This window comes from Rhinatrema bivittatum, chromosome 3, assembly GCF_901001135.1.
Source record: "Rhinatrema bivittatum chromosome 3, aRhiBiv1.1, whole genome shotgun sequence".
Taxonomy (NCBI): Eukaryota; Metazoa; Chordata; class Amphibia; order Gymnophiona; family Rhinatrematidae; genus Rhinatrema; species Rhinatrema bivittatum.
This window is the reverse complement of record NC_042617.1, coordinates 249,836,972-249,864,851: the sequence shown is the minus strand read 5'-3', so window position 1 is coordinate 249,864,851 and position 27,880 is coordinate 249,836,972. Positions and strand designations below refer to the sequence as shown.

The 27,880-nt window shown below is 44.6% G+C and overlaps 1 protein-coding gene across 1 annotated transcript in view; it reads right to left on the bottom strand.

Moving 5' to 3' along the window:
- The window catches only part of LOC115087341 (sulfotransferase 6B1-like), a 124,434-nt gene that overhangs the window by 59,129 nt on the left and 37,425 nt on the right, over positions 1 to 27,880 (bottom strand). Inside the window, exons 3-4 of the mRNA XM_029594438.1 lie at positions 23,632 to 23,721; positions 12,495 to 12,621 (exon numbers count right to left, since the gene is read on the bottom strand). Coding sequence (XP_029450298.1) covers positions 12,495 to 12,621; positions 23,632 to 23,721 — 217 coding nt within the window. The remainder of the gene's footprint in view (positions 1 to 12,494; positions 12,622 to 23,631; positions 23,722 to 27,880) is intronic.

Below are 27,880 nucleotides of genomic sequence, written 5' to 3'. Positions count from 1 at the left end.
TGAGGGGTTAAAGGGGCACTTAGAGAAGATAAGGCCATCGCGGAAAGATTAAATGATTTCTTTGCTTCGGTGTTTACTGAAGAGGATGTTGGGGAGGTACCTGTAATGGAGAAGGTTTTCATGGGTAATGATTCAGATGGACTGAATCAAATAGAAACATAGAAACATAGAAACATAGAAATGACGGCAGAAGAAGACCGAATGGCCCATCCAGTCTGCCCAGCAAGCCTAGAAGATGTGGTAGGCCTGATTGACAAACTGAAGAGTAGTAAATCACCTGGACCGGATGGTATACACCCCAGAGTTCTGAAGGAACTAAAAAATGAAATTTCAGACCTATTAGTAAAAATTTGTAACTTATCATTAAAATCATCCATTGTACCTGAAGACTGGAGGATAGCAAATGTAACCCCAATATTTAAAAAGGGCTCCAGGGGCGATCCGGGAAACTACAGACCGGTTAGCCTGACTTCAGTGCCAGGAAAAATAGTGGAAAGTGTTCTAAACATCAAAATCACAGAACATATAAGAAAGACATGGTTTAATGGAACAAAGTCAGCATGGCTTTACCCAGGGCAAGTCTTGCCTCACAAATCTGCTTCACTTTTTTGAAGGAGTTAATAAACATGTGGATAAAGGTGAACCGGTAGATATAGTATACTTGGAGTTTCAGAAGGCGTTTGACAAAGTTCCTCATGAGAGGCTTCTAGGAAAAGTAAAAAGTCATGGGATAGGTGGCGATGTCCTTTTGTGGATTGCAAACTGGCTAAAAGACAGGAAACAGAGAGTAGGATTAAATGGGCAATTTTCTCAGTGGAAGGGAGTGGACAGTGGAGTGCCTCAGGGATCTGTATTGGGACCCTTACTGTTCAATATATTTATAAATGATCTGGAAAGAAATACGACGAGTGAGATAATCAAATTTGCAGATGACACAAAATTGTTCAGAGTAGTTAAATCACAAGCAGATTGTGATAAATTGCAGGAAGACCTTGTGAGACTGGAAAATTGGGCATCCAAATGGCAGATGAAATTTAATGTGGATAAGTGCAAGGTGATGCATATAGGGAAAAATAACCCATGCTATAATTACACAATGTTGGGTTCCATATTAGGTGCTACAACCCAAGAAAGAGATCTAGGTGTCACAGTGGATAACACATTGAAATCGTCGGTGCAGTGTGCTGCGGCAGTCAAAAAAGCAAACAGAATGTTGGGAATTATTAGAAAAGGAATGATGAATAAAACGGAAAATGTCATAATGCCTCTGTATCGCTCCATGGTGAGACCGCACCTTGAATACTGTGTACAATTCTGGTCGCCGCATCTCAAAAAAGATATAATTGCGATGGAGAAGGTACAGAGAAGGGCTACCAAAATGATAAAGGGAATGGAACAACTCCCCTATGAGGAAAGACTAAAGAGGTTAGGACTTTTCAGCTTGGAGAAGAGACGACTGAGGGGGGATATGATAGAGGTGTTTAAAATCATGAGAGGTCTAGAACGGGTAGATGTGAATCGGTTATTTACTCTTTCGGATAGTAAAAAGACTAGGGGGCACTCCATGAAGTTAGCATGGGGCACATTTAAAACTAATCGGAGAAAGTTCTTTTTTACTCAACGCACAATTAAACTCTGGAATTTGTTGCCAGAGAATGTGGTTCGTGCAGTTAGTATAGCTGTGTTTAAAAAAGGATTGGATAAGTTCTTGGAGGAGAAGTCCATTACCTGCTATTAAGTTCACTTAGAGAATAGCCACTGCCATTAGCAATGGTTACATGGAATAGACTTAGTTTTTGGGTACTTGCCAGGTTCTTGTGGCCTGGATTGGCCACTGTTGGAAACAGGATGCTGGGCTTGATGGACCCTTGGTCTGACCCAGTATGGCATTTTCTTATGTTCTTATGTTCTTAGTGCATATGCGTGCCAATACACCCATAAATGTGCGTATTGGCACGCGAGCGGAGATACACAGCAATTTTACATCATGCGCGCAAGCATGTGCATATCATTTAAAATACCCCTGCCACGCGTACGTGCATGCAATCTTTATAGACAGATCGGGAAAGTGCCCCTATGTATTTCTGCTAGGGCTTTAGTGGCTTTTACATGCATATGCAGGTGGATTTTAAAACATGCTCACGCAAGGGAAAAAACAGTTTGTCCAGTTGATATTGAGGTCTTCAAGACCCCTCTGGTTTTTCATCTTCTAAGCCCCCAATTGACCCCCAAACCCTCATGCTGTGCTGAAAGCCCTAAAACTCGAGATCTCCAGACTTGCTCCTTATCAGGACCAGCAATAACGTTACGTGGATAAGTTACTCACACGTGCCATGGTCAGCTTTTTAAAAATTTGGTGTTACACGTGCAAGCTGTGACCCTGCCCCCTTATTCTTGAAGCGGGTAAGTACTCGCGTACTTCGCGGCTTCTTAAAATTCTTAAACTTTGCGTTGCTCGCGCGAACCCTGCATATGCGCATATGTGGCTGTTTTTGTGCAAGCAATGTTTTTATAGTAGTGCGGCATGGGTTTTTTTTTAATAATGACATACCCTGCTCTTATTTTGCAATGCTTCTGAGAAGTTCTGATACATGACCTTCTGGTTCCTATAGAATATCTCTCCCTTGGTGTGTGCTTTGTTCAAGATGTGCACTTTGGGGCAAATCTTTAAAGTTATGCGAGGGTGCAGATTTGTTCGCTCAACCTGGCGTGAAAAATCTATGCCCGATTTTATAACATGCGCGCGCTACCGCGCGCATGTTATAAAATCCAGGGTTGGCGCACGCAGGGGGGTGCACAATTGTGCAGCCTGTGCGCGCCAAGCCGAGCAGCTTTGGAGGGAACTTTTCTTTTCGTTCCCCCCACTAAATCCCCCCCCCACCTTATTTCGTGGAGTTATGCCTGACTCTGTGAAGAAGTGCGGCTAAAGGTCCAGCCGGCCGTCATATCCGTCTCTCAATAAGTAAACTAAGTAGAGGTACCCATGGCCCTCCTGTATAACTTGCGTGCGCCGCCAGCTCCCTGCCCCGGCACAGGCCGCTGTGCCGGAGCACTCTGCCCCGCCCCCAGACCGCCGTCACGCCTCCGACCCCGCCCACAAACTGCCACCATGCCCCCGGCCCGCCGCTGCGCCCCCGGACATGCCCCCGGCCAGCCTCTTATTCGAAGTCCCGGGACTGGCGCGTGCAGGGGGAGCTTGGGGCACGTTTTCGGGGGTTATGCTCGTACCCCTTTGAAAATCTGCCCCTTTGTCTTGATAATTGTACATTTGCATGATTACAGTTCTTGGGTGCCCACATAGGTCTAGGGGTGGTGTGAGTGCACAATACACTATTTTGATGTGTATCATCAAAACCTTGGGAATCCATCTCTCAAAAAACACCATCAAATCTGGGCCCTCCTTGCCCTCTAGGAAGCCCACCAGTCTGATGTTCCAGTAGTGCTCCCAATTCTCCATATTTTCAAGCTTATCCATCACCTCTGTGAACTTCTACTCCAAGAAATCAACCTTCCTTCTTGTGCCAATCAAGGAGTCTTCAAGTTCCTCTACCCATGTCGCTACGACCTCGATCTGGGAGGAATATACTTGCATGGAAACCACAAGTTCAGTAACCTTTTTGACAACTGCCAGCTCACTCTTTATGGTGAAGGTAAGTTTAGTCGAGAAGGAGTAAAACATTTTTTGCAACTACATCATTGTATCAAATGGCATGGCAAGACTACGCCTTTCCTCATCGTTTTCACGGAAGGTGAGCCCTTTAGCTGTGGTGGAATTGGTGTTGCCCAGCTAGTGAACCAGCTGGGCCCCCATCGACAGTAGGCAGGCTCACTTAAACTAGGACAAAGTCTAGGCTTCAACTTACCAGCCTCTTCCACCGCAGGTTGAGCCCTTGGGTTCTGAAGATGGCAGGACTTAGGCAAGAGTCCCAAAGATGGTGGATAGCAGAGCAGATAGCTCACCATGTAAAAATGTTGCAGTAATTTTGTTATGGGTTTGACAGTTGCTTGGTCTTGCTTGAAAGTATACTATTCTTAACAGAAGGCATGAGGGTAACCTGCACAGCGTGGCAGTTACTACCCTTGGCAGACATTTGGGGGTATCCTGCATGGATCGGCAGTTGCTGTCATGGGAAGCTTGCTGGACAGACTGGATGGACCATTTGATTTTTTTCTGCCGACAATACTATGTTACTGTGTTATGCTACTATGTAATAGGATCAGGCGGACAGAGATCATGGCACATCAGTATTCAGGCAATAGGTCAGATCCAGGAGGCAGTCTGAAAAGGGAAGTATGGAGGTGAAAATGAGAGCAGGCAGGAACAGAGGCAAAGCAGGCTGGAAGAGGAACGAAGGAGAGCAGGAGCAGGAACAGGAACACACTCATGCACTGCAAGCAAGCACAGCAGGAGGACCTGTTGCAGAAGCAGCAGTTGGGAACACAGCTGGGATTTAAATTCCCAGCCACACCAACATCATCATGGAGTGCTGAAAGTCCATTTTCATGCCACAAGGCCTATAGAAGTGGAATTGGCACATGCGCACCTAGAGAGAGGCAGCTGGCTGAGTTCCCTATGGTGGCATTCTTGCTGTGAAGAGATCCTGGTGGCATCTTGCAGTTTTGGCAGAGTTTGGGATAAGTTAGGCTAGCTACGGGAAGGTTCCGTGGTTGGCCAAATGTTAAAGTAACCCCTTTCTAAGCCCCCTCCCAAGCCCCTATGTTTGGACTTATAGGATGGAGCTAATGGAACTCCTTGGTATGACAAGGAGCTTATACATTGGAGTCAATTCCCAAGTATTTTCTTCTTCACCAAATTCTTTCCAAGAGATGAGTTATTGTAATTTTCCTCTGATGCATCTGGAATCCCAGATGGACTGTACTTCATACTCTGATTCTAAACCACTTCCATGGGCTTGGGTATAGACTGAGAGGGGCAGGTCAAGAGAAGTGGAAACATGGAAGACGTTATGGATCTTCAACGCAGGAGGCAAATGAAGTTGATAGCTCATGGACCCTACCTGGCAGATGACAGAAAAGGGGCCAATGAATCATGGAGAGAACTTCATGGAAGATGTTTTCAGTATAAGATTCCATGTGTTGAGCTACACATTGTCTCCTAGTTTGAACATTGGTTCTGGACAGCACCTCTTATCGATTTGTCTCTTGTATTTTCCAGTGGCTACAAGGAGTCGTTGAATCTTCTGCCACAGTTTCCCAAGGTCTTGGGCTAGTGTGTTAGCAGTGGGACATGAAATTGTCAGGGGACCTGGAAGCGGAAGCCTAGTATGTCTACTGTATAGAAGGATGAGGTGCCTGCAAACTCACCAGCATGGTTATTATGATAGAATTATGCCCATGGTAGTAAGGAAGCCCAGTCATCTTGCCGATCATTGACATATGCCCTTAAGAAAATCTTGAGAATCTGATTATGTGCTCCATCTGATCATTGGTTTGCGGATGGTAGGCAGATGAGAAATCCAAGGAAATTTTTGCAGATTCCTCTAGAAGTTTGTGGTCAACTGGACTCCATAGTCAGAGAGTACGTGTTACTGTAGGCCGTGGAGATGGACTATGTGCTGAAAAAAATTACGAGCCAATTTGGGGGCAGATGGCAAGCCAGGGAGAGGTACAAAGTAGGTCATCTTTGAGAAATCAGTCTACTATGACCCAAAGAGTCATACAGCCTTGGGAGAGAGGTAGATCTGCGACAAAGTTCATGGCTATGTGATATCATGGTCTCTAGGGGTCTGGCAATGGTTGCAACAGTCTCTAGGATTGGGCATGAGACACTCTATTGACTGCACAATTAGAATTCAACATAGTGGTGGACATCTTGTGTCACTTGGAGCCACCAATAGTGCTCCAATAGAGAGTAATTCCAGGATTTTTGTTGTGCTGGCATGGCCAGCTAAACAAGAGTCATGCACCCAATTAATTACCTTCTCTCTGAGGTGCTTATGCAAAACCATTTCCCCGGGAGGTACTGGAGTGGCTATCGTGACCAAGATTCTTGCAGAATCAATAATGTAATGGGGTGGCTCTTGAATGTCTAGTGCTTCAGAGGATCGGGAAAGGGTATCTGCAGGTTGATTCTTTTCTGCTGGATGGTACTTAAGCTCAAACTCAAAATGTTTAAAAATAAGGACCCCTATCCTGTTGTGGGTATAATTGTTGCACTTCCGGGAAGTACTGAAGGTTCTTATGGTCAGTATATATGGTGACTGGGTGCATGGCCCTTCAGGGTGAATTTTATGACTAATAACTCCTTGTCCCCAACGGTATAGTTCCTCGATGTAGGTGTGAATTTCTTAGAGTAGAATGAGCAGGAAATGAGTGTGCCATTATCATTATGCTGCAAGAGAACAGCCCCCACTTTGGTAGTGGACACATTCACCTCTACAATGAAGGGTTTCGGGGATCTGAGTACTTCAAGTATAATTCTTTGAGAAATGATGCTTTGAGTTGCTCAAAGGCTAGGATAGCCTCTTTCGACCAATTCTTAGTGTCAGAACCCTTCTGTGTGAGTGAGGTGAGATGTTCTGCCAGAGAAGAGTAATTAGGAATGAACTGTCAGTAATAGTTCATGAATTCAAGGAATCTTTGCAATGCTTAAAGTCCTACAGGCCGGGGCCAAGCTTGTATGGCTTTCAACTTCAGGAGCCATGTGGGGACTACAGAGAGAGATAATGTAGCCCAAAAAGAGTAGTTCTTGCTGCTCAAACGTGCACTTCTCAAATTTAGTATATAGATGGTTCTCTCAAAACCTTTGAAGTACAATTTTTACATGCTCACGATTAGAGACTTGGAAAAAATGAAAATATCGTGTAGTTAGACAAGCACACAGGGCTGGAGAAGGTCTTGAAAGATCTCGTTGAAAAACCACAAGGGTATTACATAAGCTAAATGGCATAAGTAATTGTAATGGCTATCCCTTGTATTAAAGAATGTTTTCCACTCAACCCCCTCTTGCATATGGATGAAGTTATAAGCCATCCAGAGGTCCAGCTTTGTAAATGTTTCTGCTCCCTGTAAGTGGTTAAAGATCTCCTTAATCATAGGTAATGGATATCTGTTTTTATGGGTGATGGCATTTAACCCTCTGTAACAATATATGGTCTAAGTGAGCTATCCTTCTTCCCCTCACAAAAGAACCTGGCTCCTGGCTTGGGAGGACGAAGGCTGAATGAAGCCCCATTCAATATTTTCTTTAATGTAGACCGGTGGCGGGGAGGAGCCAGTATAAGTTTGGAATTTTGGAGGAGATTGGGGAGCTTTTCCTCTGAGTTAGAGTTTTGACTTTCCTGGAGGTTTGGCCTCTCTCCTGCCTGGAACCCTTGGTTTAGATCAGGGACTCCACTCCTGCAGTCCACTCCTTATATTCAGCGTGGTTATCTCAGGATATTTTTTGGGGAAATGTTTATCTTTCATTGTAAGAGGACTGTGAAACCCCAGGGTGTTTGCTCAGAGAGAGGTCTTGGGGAAACCTCTCCTTGAGGGGTCCTGGGTAGGAAAGACCTGCCCCATTGCGATCTGCCTAGGAAGCAAAGGAATGGTGGTGACCTGCTGCAGTGTCTTCTGGAGTTGATCCTGAGTTGGGGAAAAATAAGATTTTTGGTTGCTGCCCAGTAGGAAGAGTTTTTCCACCTTTCTTGCCTGGGCCAGGAACAGCTGGAGTTACTTTTTCCCAAGGGGATCCTTCCCATCTGGAATCCAGCAAGAAAGAGAGCTACTAGGAAGAATAACTACTAATTGTGGGTAATAAATTTAAAACCTTTGAGGACACCTATCTGGAGTCTTCACCCTCTAGAGAGAAAGAGGAAAGGGCTCTCTGTGCAGAGACTGTGTTTTACTATTTTACTAGTTTTGGAAGGGGTTCTTCCTGACCAACTAAGGATACCCTACCCACCTGAGAATCCTCACTTAGCCAAGCCCTGGAAGATGGTTGCTCTCCCTTGACCTAGTATTGAGACTCATGCACAGATAGAGGAACCAACTATAAGAGAGAAAAGACTAGCTGTGGTGCTGAGGACTTTGTTATTTGTGCCAATATTCAATCTGTTTGCCCACCAGTAAAGATATTTATTTTGGACACTAAACAGTAACTCCAGCGTAATATTGGGCTCTTACAGCACACAGTGGGGAAAACATACCTCTCCCCCAAGGAAAATAAAGCATCAGTCACCTTTAGCACTCTGGGCCTTGAAAAACTATTTTTCCCCATACCAATAAAGGATGAGGGCCCTGGGGGTAGGAGATTGTGTACCAGCTAGCCAGGAGTGATCCTGCCCTGAAGAGACATAAAAAATCTTTTATGGCCCCCATCGGAGTCAGCTCCCCGGGATGGGGGTTACATAATTTTAGGTGACCAATTCCTACAGCTAGGAATGGTGCTTTGCACTATTTGTGAAGTTCTTTTACAGATATAATTCAGTCACTTTTAAAAGTGTCACGTTTTTACAAGAAATGTGACATATGTAGGAGTATTTTTTATGTTTTTTAGGATATGAGCCTTGAATCTCTAAATTAGGTGGTCCCGTATAGGAAAGAAAACCAGGAAGATTTGTGATCCAGGCAATCATTCCAGGAGAAAGTGTAGAAAACTGCAAAGCCAGGCACTTATCCAGGAGAAGTTCTATCATAAGGAGGGTGTGGGTTTCTGTCGACCTCTACCTATTGTTTAATTCGATGGATAAATTTCTTTACATTCCTTCCACCTGATTGTTTTGGAAATGATATGCCGTATGATGTCTAAGCAATATCTTGCAGGTGCTACAGGAGGAGCAATTCTATGCTGAAGAGTGACTAGGGGCGTCTAGCTAAAAGTTTGGTCCTCTGTCCAAATTTGTGCAGGTAAAACCACAAGCTGCACAAATTTAGCTGGGCAAGGAAAGTGGCTGCTTCGAGGCATTCCTGTGGCTGGCCGTTCTGAATTTAGCCAGTCAGCACAATTTCCAGTGCTATCCAGCCAAATGACTCTCCTGAATCTATCCACTCTAATTTTTAGGGGATAGGTTTGGCTGGATATTCAGCCACAAAATTAGCTGGGTAAATGCAGTTGAATATTTGGCTAAAGATAACTAGGAATTTTATTTTATTGAACATATGATATTCAACCTTTTCCTAAGCAAGTCTCAAGATGGACTGCAATCAAAGTTGTAATAAAATTACAGTTACAGTGATTTGACAGTTTACAGAACAAGTCAAGAACAAACATGAAGGTGGGCATACATATAAGGTTGGAAATATAAGGTATACTGCAGGGTTGTCCAACTCCGATCCTCGAGGGCCACAAACCAGTCTGGTTTTTAGGATATCTCTAATGAATATACATAAGACAGATCTGCATTCAATTGTGGCGGTGCATGCAAATGCATCTCATGCATATTCATTAGGGAGACTCTGAAAATCAGATCGGTTTGCGGCCCTCGAGGACTGGAGTTGGACACCCATGGTTTACTGTATTGGTTGCTAGGTTATAGCAGGGATAAGTTTAGAAAACAGGGATAGAGATAGGTATAAGAGTGTGCCTGTCTTGTAATAAAATGTTGGCAACTAATGCAGTTAAATTGATAAGTAAGCAAGTCGAGCGGTGATGAAGAGGTCCTTGATCGAGCTCTAGTAGTCATGTGGTCGAAAGGCAGTATCATGTCACAGGCTATGTCATGAGGTCTAAGTGAAGGCCTGTTCATATAGTCAAACCTTGACTTTCTTCCAGATAGTAATTGTGAGGGAGTCGATAGGAAACTTGCTCAGACTACTTTAAGGGTCCGAGCACAGCAGCCTTGCCCGGTCCTCCTTAAGATTCAGACCCACAGGGAATCCTGGGTGATGGGAGGAGCCTTTCACCAGAGTATAAGAACTCAGGGCCTAGAAGGGTTAAGCAGGCCCTGGGGAGCAGGCAGAGACCTATCGTATGCCAAGACCTGTTATTTTAAGGACTATGTGTTATCTGATGTTAAGGTGAGCTGCACTGATTGTTTTCATTTTGGTTTTTAACTGTAAATAAACTGCACCTAAGGAACAGCCAGAATATGCCTCTTTATTTCTCTGGCTGTTTCTAAGCCCACTATCACCAAAATTACCACAATAGGGTAAGATGTTTCAAGGCAAAAAGGTAGCACTAACTTGTTCTATAATTTTAAGACATAGCAACTGAATGTGCAAAGTCTTGTACAAGTCAATTTGGCAGAATCCAGAGGCGGAAAGGATACATTTACCTGGTTATCTTTACCCCGTCAACAGCCTTGGAATATCCACCCCTCTGTGACTTGCTGATATATTAATATGTACTAAAACATTTCTATGGACAGACATCAATGCCTGACTATAAAGACCTCCTATGTAACCAATCTTCATCTGTTTGTTGAGTTAAAATTATGAACGTCACCTTGTAAACCACTGTGATCTACAAAATGGGACGATATATAAAATGTCTAAATAAATAAATATTACATAAAAGGGTGATGCCACTGAAGTATAGAAAATGAATGTGTGCTCTAGCTGGGTGATTGTTTTCTTATAATGCTGTCAACCCTCAGAGAGAGAGAGGGTTAGATGATAAGTAAATGCCAATGAAAGAGAGAAACATGGAGGCAGAACTTCCTACTTATGTAATTATTTCATTGTGTAGGGTGGCTGTACATGGGTTGGGTTAGGTGTCGCCACTTGATGGTGGTTAATGTTCTGTGCTGTAATGTGTAAAACAATGATTTCAGTATAGGCTGTGATTAGCAGCAGGTCACTTAGCTGTCTTATTGGAAACATGCTATTGGTATACTAAACACACTTTCATCTGAAATGCACTTAACCTGACTTATTAATATCCTTAATCAGCGGTGACTGCATTTTTACAGTAATATTGATTAAATCTCATATTTTGAATATTGCATATATTTGTCTTCTATGATATATTGGATTAGATCTTCAAACAGTTCAGTGGTAAGATACCTGAGTTGTGTTAACCACATGACTTTACCACTTAGTTGGTGGCTGAAAATCCAACTAACGTTATGTGGCTAAAACTCTCAGGTTCAGTTAAATCAGATTTTGCTTTGCCTAGATGTACTTGTGTACCATACTTACACTAGGTATTTTTCAAAAATTAAAAATTACCTGCATGTATTACTCTCTCAACTTAATTACATCCCCCAGAATGACCAATTTTAATGTGGAGAGAAATACATTCATAGTAAAATATGTACAGAACTACATACTTTCTACCTGCTGTGATTGTTAAATTTTCAAATAGCCAAATATGCCTATACAAGCCGTTAAGCCCCTTAAAACGGGCGAGATGTTTGTTCCAAATGCCAGCTGTGTTATGTGTGGAGGTGTCAGGATTGTACTCTTCCCCCGCCACCCTCTCTCCCTTTGCCCTCCCCTTGCACCCAATGCTCCCTCCCTCCAGCTCCCCTCTCCTCTTCTGCTGTCCCATCTCCCCAACCCCCTCTCACTTCCCCACTGCTCCTCCTCATCTCTCATTCCCCCAATGTTCCTCCTTTCTTCCACAGGTCCTCTCCTGCAGCCCCTTCCCATTCTATCACCCGCTGGTCTGCCCCTGCAGCCCCCCTCTCCCCTCGTTCTTCCATTACACTCCCTTTTCCTCACTGCTCCTCACTTGCCCAGCACCCTTCTCTTCCTTATTCTCCCACTCCTCCTAAGAACATAAGAATATGCCATACTGGGTCAGACCAAGGGTCCATCAAGCCCAGCATCCTGTTTCCAACAGTGGCCAATCCAGGCCATAAGAACCTGGCAAGTACCCAAAAGCTAAGTCTATTCCATGTTACCATTGCTAATGGCAGTGGCTATTCTCTAAGTGAACTTAATAGCAGGTAATGGACTTCTCCTCCAAGAACTTATCCAATCCTTTTTTAAACACCGCTATACTAACTGCACTAACCACATCCTCTGGCAACAAATTCCAGAGTTTAATTGTGTGTTGAGTAAAAAACAACTTTCTCCGATTAGTTTTAAATGTGCCCCATGCTAACTTCATGGAGTGCCCCCTAGTCTTTCTACTATCCGAAAGAATAAATAACCGATTCACATCTACCTGTTCTAGACCTCTCATGATTTTAAACACCTCTATCATATCCCCCCTCATATCCTCCTCCACCTCCTCTGGCCCTCCCCTTACCTCTTACTATCCTCTTCCCCCTCCACCCTCTCTCCCTTTGCACTCCCCTTGCATGCATGTCCGTCAGAGCCGCAGGTCTCTCTTTCTCTCTCGTGCGAGCGCGCCTCACCGCAGCCCTCACACAGCTCCATTTCCTCCCGACGCCGCTCCGCTCTGACCGACGGGCTCTCTCGCCCACGCATGCGCGGTAGAGCTGCTCTCTACTGTGCATTTGCGGGCCGTCGGTCAGTGCCCATTTATATTGTAGATAGTTCCTGAAGTTATGTGGATATATCCTGACTAAACTTTGAAAGTTTCGCTTCTGAAAACACAAGGTGGTTATGAATATTATAAACTGTAATAACTTTACTGATACCTTTTCCACTCATGAAGTGCTGGAAGAAGTCATCCCAGGAGCTGTAGGTGGGGAGCGAAGGGTTATTGTTAGAGAAATGGAAATATGATACTGCTGTATCCTTTGGATTTCGAAAGATCACCAGTTTCTGTTAATAGACAATGACACACAGGTAAACAAGACTGGTAATTTTGAGATCTTTGAAAAAATATATATATAGCCTGATACTTCACTTGGAATACATATCCAGCGCAGCTCACTGTTTCAACGGCAGGGGGAATGAAGAAAAGAGGATTTATATTCAAACAACCAACAAGGACTGAATTGCACAGGCTGGGTAAACAAGCGTGGGAGTAGCTTGCTTATTACGGCAGTTACTACCCCAAACCAATTAGCTAGATACTTCACTTAGATGCAGCTCCAGCACTGCTATCTACATCGATGGCGGAGGTGGAAGGGAAATAGAACCAAAAAGTTTCTTAAAAGGGACAAGAGTAACAGATAAGTATGAAAAAATAAGTGTGAAAGCTTACTGGGCAGACTGGATGGACCGTTTGGTCTTCTTCTGCCATCATTTCTATGTTTCTATGTCTCTATATGCAGTGCCATTCTGTTCTGTCACCATGGTCTTATAATTACATGTTATGTAATCTCAGGGTGTAAAATAAAAATAAATGTCACCAGAGATGGGGTTGTCTTTTTATCACTGTAAGCAGAACTTGTTTTCCATTTATAATCTAATTAGATGGATAATGAGTCACATTCACAATTTTTTTAAATTAAATCTTATGAGAAATAGACCCCTCTATAGTTTGCCTTGATATAATTTTTTATAAGATTATCAGATCAAACTGTTTTCATCTCAAGAAGATCACTCTTAAAAGTGTAAATTGATGTACTTAACTTATTCCAGGTTCCAATGTAAACATGCCCCAAGGAAAACCTCTTTTTTCTACAGCTAAAAGAACATGTGCTATGACTGACAAACATACTTTTAGGTGCACTTCAGAAGGGTAATTTTCCCAGTAATTGTCTTTGAAAATTGCTCTCGCTGTGTGTGTCTCCATATACTGCACTGATCAGGATCAGTAATTCCTGTCACATCTGGCTTATCCTCCCTCTTTATTTATTTATTTATTTATTTAACAACTTTTAATATACCGACGTTCGTATGGCACATCACGCCGGTTTACAATTAACTCAAATAAAGGAGGAATTACAATGAACAGGGAGCAGGGGATGGGAGCAGGCCAGAAAGAGGAGGGGGGGTAAGGGAGACAGGAGAAGAGAGGGAAAAAATAGGTAGCGTGAAATAGAGAATAAAAAACAACCGTCAAAATAGAAGGAACTTATTTACAGAAAGATCTATTTACAATAATTGCAACTAAAATAAGATTGTTTACCTCAGTTTAACTGAACAATTTTGTTCTTTGTTCTGTTATGCATAGTTCCTTGTAAGTAAATGTTAGTTGTAGTCATTAGGACATCTAACTTCACATTAAGGCATTTATATGCATGTTAAACCCATGGTACACTTGAAGGGACATTCCAGTTCCTTACTAATAATTTTTCTCTTTTTTGACCAACACTAAGGGAAGGGACTGGGGGTTTGTAGACCATCCCTAGAAATGTCCTTCTCCCAAGGACTGGGATTGGTCAGCTTCACCATATAAAAGGTGGTTGAACATGTACAGAGGAGAAGAGAGCTGGATTGGAGTTGCTGCTGGGAGGAGAGGTTTTTGGTGGAGATCCCTGGCTAAGCCCCTCTGCCCTTGAGAAGAGAGGGACGGAGGTGTGGGAGAGACTGATTTTTGTGAAGAAAATTTTGGGGTTTTTTTTTTGGACTTGATCCCATTTTCAAAACCTCCTCCCCCCCCCCCTCCCCGCCCCACCAGAGGAAAAGAGTCTGGATGCTGTGCCTGCCCAAGGCCCAACTGAAGTGGGGGGTGGCTTTTGCATCTGTCTGAGAGAAGAGAAAAGAACTGTTTTGAAAGGAACACATTTTTGGATGTGCGGGTGCTTTGCCATGCAATGTCCAAAAGTTTTGAGGACGGTTAGAGAGACTGAGACTTGGCCTCAGTGATCCCGGCTGCTTGCAGTGTAATAATAAGGTAATAATTCTGGTAGAGTTTCACAACCAGTGTGTCGCCAAGCACAAGTAGGTGTGTCACCACACTCCCACTCCCCTGCTGGCCCAGCTTCTCCCCCTGCCCCTCCATAACAGCATCTCTTCCTCTGCCTGGGCTTGAAATGCTGATAGCCCAAGGTGGAATTCGGCAGGAGAGCTGGAGTCAGCGGCACTAACAGCATGCTCTCTTCTTCTCGCCCTCGCAGTCCGGAAGAGGACGTGGTGATCAGTGGCTGCACGTGCAGGAAGAAGAGACAAGTAGTACTGCCAACTTTCAGTCATGAAAATTCTGAACACCTGGAGGTGCCGAGCAAGGTTTTTGTTGACAATGTACTTCCACATTCACACATGAATGTTATTGCCACCCCACCATTAATAACATTGTAAAAGCAGCAGATTAAGACCAATTATTCAATAGCATTCAATCAATCCTCACATGAGAGTAATCATCATTAACCCCAACCTATACAGAATAGAATAGAACCCCTATATAAATCCTGCACCTCCAGTTCTGCAAATATTCTGTATCCATAGAAACACCCCAAAAGTGGGCAGAGCAGGAGGTTTCCCCTTAATGTGCTTCTTCATATGGTGAATAGTCAAATTTAGGCTTCATTTCAGTAGGAATTATGTAAACTCCATCCTGTATCAGGCACTCTAAGAAGCAACATAAAATCCTACAAAAAGCAAACTCTGCAGTTATGTTGCAAACCTGCCATCCCCAAACAGCACTGACATCCAGAACACAAACAGCAATAACCCTACATATGAAAAAGTGGCACTGCAAATATTGCAATGAGCCCTACAGCACCAATATATCTCCTACTAGGAAAGAAGAAGAAAGCAGATTGCTATTAATCCTTACACAAAAACTACATACTGGCAAGTTTACTTCACCTCAACCACACATGCAGAACACAGACCTTCACTAAATACAGAATAAGTGACCAGAAATTAGAAATAATGAGATAAAAACTAAACTTTAAATCTTGAGACACCAGACTCCACATGCAGTGCAACACTGGAAAACTCAAAACAGAAATGCATTTCCTCCTCTGCTGAGCAAAATGAAAGGATAAGAGATATATATTTCCAAAACAGACAAATTCCAAACAACAAACTATAAATAAAAAATTATTTCTTCTACCTTTGTCTAGAGATCTTATTTTTCAAATTGTGTTGATCCCAGTCTCTCTTCTGCTTCTCCTACGATCTTGTTCAAGGTCTCCTTATATTTTTTTATTTCTTCTCTCAACTCTTGTCTTTTTCACTTCCTCCTCTACATTTGTCTCGGAGATTGATCTTTCATGTTTATCTCCTTTCCTCTGCCTCTAGCCATAGCTAGATTTCACCCCTCCTTTCTCCTCAGCTTTTATTCCTCAATCTCTTTTCAATTCTGTCTCCTTCTCACCAGCTATCCCATTCCCATCACCTTCTGAAGGAGTCTAAGGCTACTTCCCAGTCCATTTCTCTGGTAAAGAATGAGAAAGCAATCTTCTATTCCCCCACTCCCTAATCCCTATGTCTACCTATTTCCAATCCTCAACTATTTCCTCTGACTCTAATCCTCTCATCAGCAATCTTGCCTCCTCAGTTTTTCATGTCCTCCCCTGCCTCCCATCTCTTTCATTTGTCTTTTACCCCCTACTCAGCATCCAAGTACCCTTCTTTACCATCTCCTTAACCTTAATCCTGCTCTCTCCCACCCCATACACACACACATGGGCTAACTCTCTCCAACTCTGCACCCATGCACAAATACAAATGCACTCTCCCTCCCTTCCCATATACATGTGCTCTCTCTCTCCCACAGCATACACACACACATATGCTCCCTTTTTCTCCTACCCTACAATCCACACACACATGGACTCTCACTCTCCCACCCATACATACACCTACATGCACTCTCTCTCCCACACCATACACACGTGCTTTCTCTCTCCTAGCCCACACACACATATGCGCTCTCTGTCTCCCACCCATACATATACACACGCTCTTACTCTCACCCCATAAACACATACATGCGCTCTCCCTCTCCCACCCCACATACATACATATACACACCTGCGCTCTCTTTCCTACCCTGTACACACCCATGGGCTAGCTCTCTCCTACACCACACACACACACACACACACACACACACAAATGCATGCTCTTTCTATCTCCCACCCCATATACACACACACATTTGCTCTCTCACACCATACACACACAAATAGAATCTCTCTCTCACACCATACACACACACACACACACACACACACACACACACATATGCAGGCATAATCCCCTCTCCCATCCTATATACTCACATACATGCGCTCTCCTTAGACCACCCCATACACACACATACATGTGCTCTCTCTTCCACTCCATAAACACACACACACACAATCTATCCCATTCTATACACACATACATAAATATACTCTCTCCCCCTCCCCCATATACAAAAATATGCGCTCTCTCCCCCCCCCCCCCCCCCACTAATACATACATGCTTTCTCCTCCCCCTGGCCTGGCCACCACTTCGCTGCTTCCTCTCTTTGGCCCAGAGGGCCTGGCTACCACTGTTCCCACACTCTAGCTCCTCTTGTGGGCTCAATTCATAGATCAGCTGATAGAACCATGCGGGCTACAGAGCCCTGCACAGTTCAAACAGCTGACATTTGAACTGTTCTCATAATAGAGATTGTGTGGCTGTGGAAACATATAGATGAGAAACCACGGTGGTGGGCTAGAGGTACAGAGCTCTGCTGAAAAATAAGATAGAGAGCATGCTAGAGGATATACCAGAGGGCACTGTAGGTGGACCTGGAGGGCTAAAATCTGGACATTTTCTGGACATTTTGGCCCTCCTTCTGACTTTCAGACAGTCCCTCTATCATACCTACTGTCCGGAGAAAATCGGGAGAGTTGGCAACTCTAGGCACAAGTGCGTGCAGCATCGGCCCAAAGGAGAAGAGCAGTGCAGCCCGGAGCAACATCAGCCCCTGTGGCCGATGGGACTCCTTTCCCGAGGCCATGATGGCTGTAAGAAGAGGAGGCTACTGCTGCTGCTAGTTGCTGTTCAATGGGGGGAGAGAGACTGAATGAGTGAGAAAGCGAGCACATGTGTTTGAGACTTGTGCATTAGCGTGTGAGAGACGCACACACATGGCATGTATTTAAGTGTGTGTTTGAGAACCTGTATGTGTAAGCGTGTGATTAAGAGCCTGTGTGTATATGAGAGAGAGAGAGTGCATGCGTGTAAGGGTGTGATTGAGAACCTGTTTGAGTGATAGTGAGCGTGTGTGTGTGTGATTGAGAGCCTGTGTGTGACTGAGATCTTTTGTGTGTGAGAGAGACAGCAGGTATGTAAGTGTGAGATTGAGCGCCTGTGTGTATGATACAGCGCATGTGTGTAAGTGTGTGATAGAGAACCTATGTGTGAAAGACAGCATATGTGTATGATTGAGAGCCTGTGTGTGATTGAGATCCTGTATGTGTGAGACAGCAAGTATGTATGTTTGAGAACCTGTATGTGTAATGAAGAGGGAACATGTGTGTATGTGATGGACAGCTTGTATGTATATGTGAGAGAGAGAGAGAGAGAGAGCACATGTGTGTCAGTGTGTGATTGAGAACCTGTATGTGTAAGTGAGAGAGAGAGAGAGAGAACATGTGTATTATATGTGTGACTGAGAGAAAGGAGAAAGTTTCTAGCACCCCCCCGTCTTCCTCTCATCATACTAAATTCACAACAATCTCAAGGCACCTGCAAATCCAATGTTTCCAGGTATGGAAAGCAATGCATTTTTTTTTATTCTTATTATTTTTAATTATTGGGTCTTTCTGTCTGCTGTTTTGAAATATTTTTTTGGTGTCTATAAAATATTTATATAGATTTTTAATTATTGGATATTCCATTCATCATCTGTTTTGAAATAATCTTTTCTTTTTATTATTATGGCTTTACTGCTATTGATTTTATATTTCTTGATTTGTTTTATGAGGACTGGTGTTGTTTCCCTTTTTCCTTTGTTGCATTGCATACAGAGTCTCTGGCCTGTAGTAGTTTCCAGTTCAGTTTCTTGTCTGCATGCTTCTATTTATGCTTTACGGTTTCTTTATTCTTTATTAGGTGAGGGTCTGCATATTTATGTTAGGAATTGTGGACCCTTGGCCCGAGGTGGGGTTGTTGCTACCTGAAGGGTTGGGCCCCACAGGTCCCCACCGTCGGGAGGCGAGGCTGGCCGGGAACAGAGGCAAGCTGGAACTTCACCTGTGCCAACCCTCGTTCCCCTCAGGTTGAGCCCTTGGGTGCTGTGGCCAGTAGGACTTAGGAGCGCCCCTGTGTGGCTGGTCCCAGAGAGGGTAGGCAAGCGAGTGCAGAGAGTGTCAGAGAGGTTAGGCACAGTTCGAGACAGGAGCACTCTCGGAGGGAGAAGGAGAAAGAGTCTCAGAGTGCAAGGCCACTGCAGCACTGAAGGGAGTAGAGCAGGACAACGTGGGAGTGGCCTCGAGGAGAGGAGATGCAGCTGCGGAGACACGATCTGTAATGTGCAGGAGGAGAGGTAGAGCGGGTAACCCGCTGTAGCTGATGCCTGAAGAGTAGCAGCACAGGGGTACTGCCTGGGACTCGGCGATCCAATGGCAAGACCTTCTGTAGCAATAGTGTAGAGGGCTACCCCGAGGAGCGGGGCTCCGAGGCCCAGTCTGAAGGTGTACTGCACTGAGCCAACTCCCGGAGAGAGAAGGCACTGTAGCAAAAGTCTTCGAAGAGAAGTACCGTGGGGTTTCCCAGGAGCCGCGGGCACTGCTGTTGGAACTCACAAATAGACTAGCGCTGAGCCTGGCCCTGAGGAGCGGGAAGCGCTGGAAGAGAGTCCAGATAGGTTGCGCTGAGCCAGGACCCGCAGAGCTGGGATCCGCAGAGCAGGAGGTGCAGAGAGAGCATCTGGGTAAGGTTGCACGGAACCTGGCCCTAAGGAGCGGGAAGCGCACAGCAAGACTCCAGTTAGATTGTGCTGAGCCAGGACCCAAGGAGCGCGAGGTGCAGAGAGAAAGTCCGGATAAGGTTGTACTGAGCCTGGCCCCGAGGAGCAGGAAGCACTGAGAAGGATCCGCGGAACGGGAAGCGCTGAGAGAGGAACCTGGAAGGAGAAGCGCAGAGGTCCGACGACGGGAACAATCGGTCCGTGGAGAAAGTATGGCACCAATAGGAACCATGGAACTCGTTGCCAAGTCGGTTAGTGAAGGCTACAGGAGGGGCTTAAATATCCTGGGTCCGTGATAGTGCACGTGTGCCTAGAGAGGACCAGGATCGGAGCGCTGGTCAATGGCGTCCTGGCCACCACGTGGAGCGCAGGGAACTGGGAGAAACATGGCGGTGGTGACTGGCCACCGCTGCGAGAGAACCGGAGGTGGAGGGCCACGTCAGACATGCGGTGAGAGTTGGGCCTACCGCAGACGGCCACGGACGGTGGTCATAGCACACATGTGTCTGAGGTGAGGTATTCTGTTGGCATATAGTTTCTGTGAAGGGCTCTATAGCAACTTGGCTTGTTCTGTTTCCCTAATTGGAGGAGTATTGGACTTTTAAGGCCTGGTGTAATATTTTCAGTGTTGCCTTTTCTTAAATAAGGTGGTTACTGTTTGAGTGCTGGAAGTTGGTGCTGTTATGGTATGGGAGGATTATTATTTATGTAATTTTTTTTTCAGAGAGAGTACTCTTATCTTTCCTTTGTGTCATTCTTAACAATAAAAGTAATACGGGGCCTTTTTTTTTTTTAAATTTCCGCCATGGATTATAATGAGTAGTGAGAATCACTGGCTTAGGTAATAGACTAAGTTACGTTGCAAGCAGCCAAGATCACTGACAACAGCAATCCCTGCACACAGAAGAGGAGCCATTTTGGAGGTAAGGGGTGTGGGAGAGGGTATCAGCTGGGGTGGGGGAGGATGGATGACTGGGGGAGACAGAGGAGGGACATTTTAAGTAATTTTAGTGAGGAAGTAGGGGGAGGACTGGGCCAGTGGCTAGAGAGTTCTCTGCTAGCACAACATCTCTGTCTTTAAGGCTAGATCTGAAGAAGGCTATGCTGAAATCTCTCAAGCTGTTTGGACCTCACTCTTGCTTGCCCAGTAAGGGAAGTCTTCTTGGCTATTTTGTTTAAGAACATAAGAAAATGCCATACTGGGTCACACCAAGGGTCCATCAAGCCCAGCATCCTGTTTTCAACAGTGGCCAATCCAGGCCATAAGAACCTGGCAAGTACCCAAAAACTAAGTCCATTCCATGTAACCATTGCTAATGGCAGTGGCTATTCTCTAAGTGAACTTAATAGCCGGTAATGGATTTCTCCTCCAAGAACTTATCCAATCCTTTTTTAAACACAGCTATACTAACTGCACTAACCACATTCTCCGGCAACAAATTCCAGAGTTTAATTGTGCGTTGAGTAAAAAAGAACTTTCTCCGATTAGTTTTAAATGTGCCCCATGCTAACTTCATGGAGTGCCCCCTAGTCTTTCTACTATCCGAAAGAGTAAATAACCGATTCACATCTACCCGTTCTAGACCTCTCATGATTTTAAACACCTCTATCATATCCCCCCTCAGTCGTCTCTTCTCCAAGCTGAAAAGTCCTAACCTCTTTAGTCTTTCCTCATAGGGGAGTTGTTCCATTCCCCTTACCATTTTGGTAGCCCTTCTCTGTACCTTCTCCATCGCAATTATATCTTTTTTGAGATGCGGCGACCAGAATTGTACACAGTATTCAAGGTGCGGTCTCACCATGGAGCGATACAGAGGCATTATGACATTTTCCGTTTTATTCACCATTCCTTTCTAATAATTCCCAACATTCTGTTTGCTTTTTTGACTGCCGCAGCACACTGCACCGACGATTTCAATGTGTTATCCACTATGACACCTAGATCTCTTTCTTGGGTTGTAGCACCTAATATGGAACCCAACATTGTGTAATTATAGCATGGGTTATTTTTCCCTATATGCATCACCTTGCACTTATCCACATTAAATTTCATCTGCCATTTGGATGCCCAATTTTCCAGTCTCCAAGGTCTTCCTGCAATTTATCACAATCTGCTTGTGATTTAACTACTCTGAACAATTTTGTGTCATCTGCAAATTTGATTATCTCATTTGTCGTATTTCTTTCCAGATCATTTATAAATATATTGAACAGTAAGGGTCCCAATACAGATCCCTGAGGCACTCCACTGTCCACTCCCTTCCACTGAGAAAATTGCCCATTTAATCCTACTCTCTGTTTCCTGTCTTTTAGCCAGTTTGCAATCCACGAAAGGACATCGCCACCTATCCCATGACTTTTTACTTTTCCTAGAAGCCTCTCATGAGGAACTTTGTCAAACGCCTTCTGAAAATCCAAGTATACTATATCTACCGGTTCACCTTTATCCACATGTTTATTAACTCCTTCAAAAAAGTGAAGCAGATTTGTGAGGCAAGACTTGCCCTGGGTAAAGCCATGCTGACTTTGTTCCATTAAACCATTTCTTTCTATATGTTCTGTGATTTTGATGTTTAGAACACTTTCCACTATTTTTCCTGGCACTGAAGTCAGGCTAACCTGCATTATTGTAAGACAGGAAGCACAAGTTATGTTTGATTTATGTGTGGCCCTCTCTACGAGCTGGCCTCTAGATATCTCTAGTAGCTCACGAACTAGCTTGCAGGAATACCACATTTCCGTTCTTCCACTAGAGGCTGCCTGAGTGGGTAGACCTTGCCTATTAATAGGGACTAGAGCAATAGGAGGAGTGGCATTTGGGTTAGGATTTTGTTGAGACAGGAGCTCTTAGAGTTTGCTCTTTTAGAATGAGGCCTACTCCCTCACTCAGTACTTGTTTGGAGGGAAATCCTGTTTGAGCAATACTTGCTTGTTAAGAAGACAGAGACTTTAATTAAGAAGATTTTTTTATGCAGAGAATTTTTTGCCGGGAGTGCAGCCTGGTTACTCTTGGAAATGACCATTCCCTGATTTTGGAGGCCAAGACATTGAATACCTACCAGTTGCCTTCTAGGTCAGAGAAGGGCTGCAGAGCTTTCAGGCCAGTCTATTGAAGTATTTTTTCTATTTTTGTTGAAAGGAGGTATTTTTGCCAACCCTCCTCTCAGTTGGAGACAGGAGGAAGAAAAATAGCACTGAAGACCCTTCACAGGATCTTCCCTTTGGGACACAGGCACAAGCCAGGTAGAAGGGAACAATTTGGACCTCAGGTATGACTGTTTCATGTTTTAAGGGGATCTCAAGCAGAGCAGGATTTCCCACAGAGATTGGGCCTCTTACACCCCAGGAACCTGAGACCTTATCACGTACATAGAGAAAAGATACATTTGGATTCTCTATTTAAACTAGCGCCTCCTTATAAGCGCAAGTGGCGGCTGTTAGCAGGTCCGACAACCGACGCTTAATTTTACCAGCGTCGGTTTTCAAACCCGCTGACAGCCACGGGTTTGGAAAATGGACGGCGGCAAAATTGCGCATCCGTTTTTGAACCCACGGTAGTTTTTTTATTTTTTTTTCAAGAAGTTTTTGCTTTTTTATTTTTGGGGCCTCCGACTTAATATCGCTATGATATTAAGTCGGAGGGTGAACATGAAAAGCAGTTTTTTCTGCTTTTCTGTACACTTATCCGGTGCTGTCTATGGTTAACACCTGCCTTTGGACAGGCGTTAATTTCTGAGAGTAAAATGTGCAGCTTTCAGTATCTCGGGCGACTAATAGGCTCATCAACATGCATTTGCATGTGATGAATGCTATTCGTTTTCACGAGTTTGGCCGCGTGTTTTCAAGACGCTATTACCCCTTACTGTATAAGGGGTAATAGACACGCATTGAAAACGCGCGGCCAAACAGGTGCTAAATGGTGCACTCAGCCGAGCACACCATACTGAATCGGCCTGTATATCAGTATCAACCCAAAGGCTGTAGAGGAACAGATTCATTACAATGAAAACATCTGTTGAGAAGGACAAAGCAAGGCACTCACCTTTGTTTTAGTTTTAAAGAATGACTTGGGGATGTTATCAAGATACAGATGAGTTGTTATCACCCTTGGTGAAGGCTGCTGCTCTAACCTCTTGAAAACAAGAAACAAGAAAATTAAACATGCATGGCTCAAGACACACCAGTCTGACTCTTGCACATAGGGGAGATATATGCCAGGAAATCCCAATTAGGATAAGATTGACTAGCACAGTCTTTCCTGGCTTGCACCTCCTGTGCAGAGAAAACAAAATGTCATAAGAACAATGCGTCAGAACAAAGGTCCATCGAGCCCAGCATCCTGTCTCTGACAGTGGCCAATTAGGCTCAGTATGTAGTCTGACTCAGCATGCCATGTCATTCTGATGGGTCCAAATAAAGACAATAGTTTTTGATCTTCAGTCTTTCACTGTGAATATTAAGAATAATAAAGCAACATGTTCTAACATGTTTGAGAAAGGTAATTCAGTTGTTGCTACTTATATATCCAAAGAGATCTGGAATAGAATTTAATGTTTTTATAAGGCCTCATCCTGACAAATTTTCAGCTGGCCCCCAAGCACTTAAGATAATCAGCTAAAACTTAACCTGTTGTCTTATGGTTGACTTCAGCATCTATCCTCAAGTGACCACCACCCCCACCCATTTCCCTCCCCATCTAGATGCCAGGAGAACACAGGCTTGTTCTACATTAAAGAAGGAGCCGAATGGTCCCAGAAGGCCCTGTCTAACATCTCTGTGTAATATCTTTCCATAGGTCAACATAGTGTTGGGGACTCTCTAGGTTTCCTCTAGCTAAATTGACCCTAGTTTAAGCCCTAAGTAAGGATTCAGGTAGGAAGGGTAATTTGCTGACCATCCCTTACAAGCAACATCAGAGAGGCTTGCCTGCATTGGACAGCTAAGCACCTTAAAAGCTGTAATGCAGGAGGAGTACTGTGTGTGTTTCTTTTTGAGCTGAGTTTAGAGAAGTAGTAGATAGTGTGAAGGGGGTGGGGGGGGGGGAAAGAGTCCTCCATTTTATGCCCCTCAGCCTAATCCAGGAGACACTGGCTTGGCCAGTTGCCCCCCACCCCCCATGTCTGGAAGGGATTGTCTTTTCCTTTTGTCCAGTTAAAGAGGGACAGCAATGACCTGCCACAGAAGAATAAGAGAGAGTCAATTTATGGGTTTGAGGAGAGTTTTGTTCCTGTCATTTTGGGAGGGATTTTTTGCTACCAGGTCCTTGCCCGGAGAAGAAGAAGAGATTGGGACACTGTCTGGACTTTCTAACACTCGAGGTTCAGGGTAAACTTCAGAACGAGATAAGGAGATCCTAGTTCCCACTAGGAAGCCACATTCTACCACTAAAGGGTGGCGAGTTGTTGCCTAGGGCCTACCTTCCAAGGGGCACTGACTCAGCTGACACAACTGAGAGCAAGGAAAACTTCCGAACTATTTAAGTTTGTGAGAAGATCAACTGGAGAAATGTTGTTAATTGGACTTGAAGTATTTTTGGTTACAGTAAATTTATTTTTGGAACACTCCCCACGACGTCCAGCAACTTCTTTAAACGTCAAGAGATGCCCTAAAGCAATAGTAAGTGCAGCCCTGAGAGAAAAAGCAGACAGACCGAGAGGCTATGTGCTTCTTCCCACCCCGTGAGCCTAGGGCCTGGGGAGATTGAATCCTTCTCCCCATCGGAAAGAAACCCCAGCACCTCCAGAGTAAGTGGACTGTCTTTGTATGAGAAAAGAGAGAATTGGGAGAAAGTGGCCCCGGGAACAACAGTGTGCCCTCTGCATTCAGGACATCCACCAATAAGGAAGTTGCAATAGTGTAGAGACCCATTAGGGGTCTCCACTAAGTTACCTATTTATTTTTATTCATTTAAAACATTTATAGCCCACCCTTCCTATGTTCAGGGAGGGTTACAATATCACATTCACAGATTTTTTAAAACATGGCGACAGACACATAAAATAAAAATTGCATACCAGCGAGTAGTCAAACAGTCATACACCTGGATTCGACATTAAAAGCGAGTTTAAATAAAAAAGTCTTTAAAGCTTTCTTTAAAAACCTAGGGTCTTTTAGGTTTTCAGGTCATTTGGTAACAAATTCAAAAGGTTGGACCTGCTATTGAAAGTGCTCTTTCTCTAGTTTTGTCCGAGAGGTGCAATTTTAGAGGAGGGGATATCCAGAATATTCTGATTTGCTGATCGGAGGGATCTCGCCGGGGAATGTATTTTCATGATGGCATCTATCCATGGTGATTGAACATTATATATGAGAGAATGTACAATTGTGGCAAGTTTATATTGAATTCTGAATGCTATCGGTAACCAGTGGAGTTGCTGTAAAATTAGGGTAATGAGCTCACAAACTAGTGTGAGTGTCAGTAAGCAAGCTGCAGAGTTTTGGATAATCTGTAATGGGCAAAGAGTATATTTAGTAGAGATGTGCTTCGGCTGAACCTTTTGGTTCGGCCTTCGTTATCGGCCTGCCGCGGGAAATTTCGGTTTCCCGCAGTTCGGGCCTTTTTTTTTTTTTTTATTTCGGCCGTCTGAATTTCGGGTTAGTGCGCACTAACGGAGTGAATAAGAAAATTATTCCTTACCTGCTAATTTTCGTTCCTGTAGTACCATGGATCAGTCCAGATGGTGGGTTATGTCCCCCGTCCAGCAGATGGAGTCAGACAAGAACTTCGAAGGGAGGTGCCACCTAAGCCCGCACCCCCTCTATGCCTCTTCAGTAAATAGCCTATTAAAGCCATAGAAGAGAGAAAAACGAGGGATCAAGTAGACCAACTTAGAGTATTACTAAAACCGTAATAGTTAACGCAAACTATTGTCCAACAGCAACTTGCCAACAGAACTGTAAGAAACAGCTTCAGAGAAGAATAGCAAAAAACTCTACCCCGGAGGGTCACAGAGATAAGAAAAGTCGAGCAGAATATCCCCTGAGAAATCCCAACCAATCTGAGGGAGGGCGTCTGGTCTGATCCATGGTACTACAGGAACGAAAATTAGCAGGTAAGGAATAATTTTCTTTTCCCTGTACGTACCAGGATCAGTCCAAACAGTGGGATGTACCAAAGCTTCCCTACTGAGGGAGGGCCGTAGATAGCCCTGCTCAAATGACCCTGTTGCCAAACGAACCAAAGGTCGACGACTGAATGTCCAGACGGTAGTGTCGGGCAAAAGTATGTAGCGACTTCCAAGTCCGCCCTGCAAATTTCCTGCGACGAGACCGAAAAGCTCTCCGCCCAGGATGTCGCCTGGCCACAGAGGGAATGCGCCCTGACCCCCATCGGGGGTTTCTTACCCGCACCAATGAACGCTGACGCAATGGCCTCCTTCAGCCAGCGAGCGATCATCGTCTTAGAGGCCAGATGTCCCTTCTTGGGTCCTGACCAAAGAACGAAAAGATGATCCGAAAGCCGAAAATCGTTGGTAACCTCCAGATAATGCAGCAAGCAGCGCTTAACATCAAGCTTGCATAGATCTCGAGAATCAACCGATGAGAAGGAGGGTAGTTCCACCGTCTGATTCAAGTGGAAAGTGGAGACCACCTTGGGCAGAAGCAAGGGTACTGTGCGCAAAGTGACCCCTGAGTCTGTGAATCGAAGATACGGTTCCCTGCAGGAAAACGCCTGTAGTTCAGAGACTCTGCGGGCCGAACAAATGGCCACCAGGAAGACCGTCTTGAGAGTGAGGACCTTGAGAGTAGCGGTCCATAGAGGCTTGAAGGGAGCTCCGCCGAGGGTCCGTAGTACCAGATTGAGGCTCCAAGAGGGGCAAGGGGCTTGGAGTGGTGGCTTCAAATGCTTTGCTCCCTTAAGGAAATGGACGACATCCGGATGAGAGGCGAGAGGAATTTCCGTCTCTCGGCGAAATAAGGCTCCTAAGGCTGCAACCTGTACTCGGAGATGGTTGTAAGCCAAACCCTTTTCCAATCCTGCCTGTAGGAACGAGAGAATCTGGGACACCATCGCTTGCCATGGTTGTGTAGCTTGTGCCATGCACCATGCCTCAAACCTTCCACATCCGGACGTAGGCGACAGAGGTGGACTTCTTTCGTGCACGAAGGAGGTTTGAGATCGCTGCCTCCGGATAACCATGTCGCCTCAACTTGCGCCTCTCAAAAGCAAAGCCACAAGACAGAAGCGAGCTGCCTCATCGAAAAATATTGGCCCTTGACGAAGGAGGCGTGGAAGATGCCCGGGATGCAGGGGCCCATCCTCTGCCAGGTTGAGTAGATCTGCGAACCAT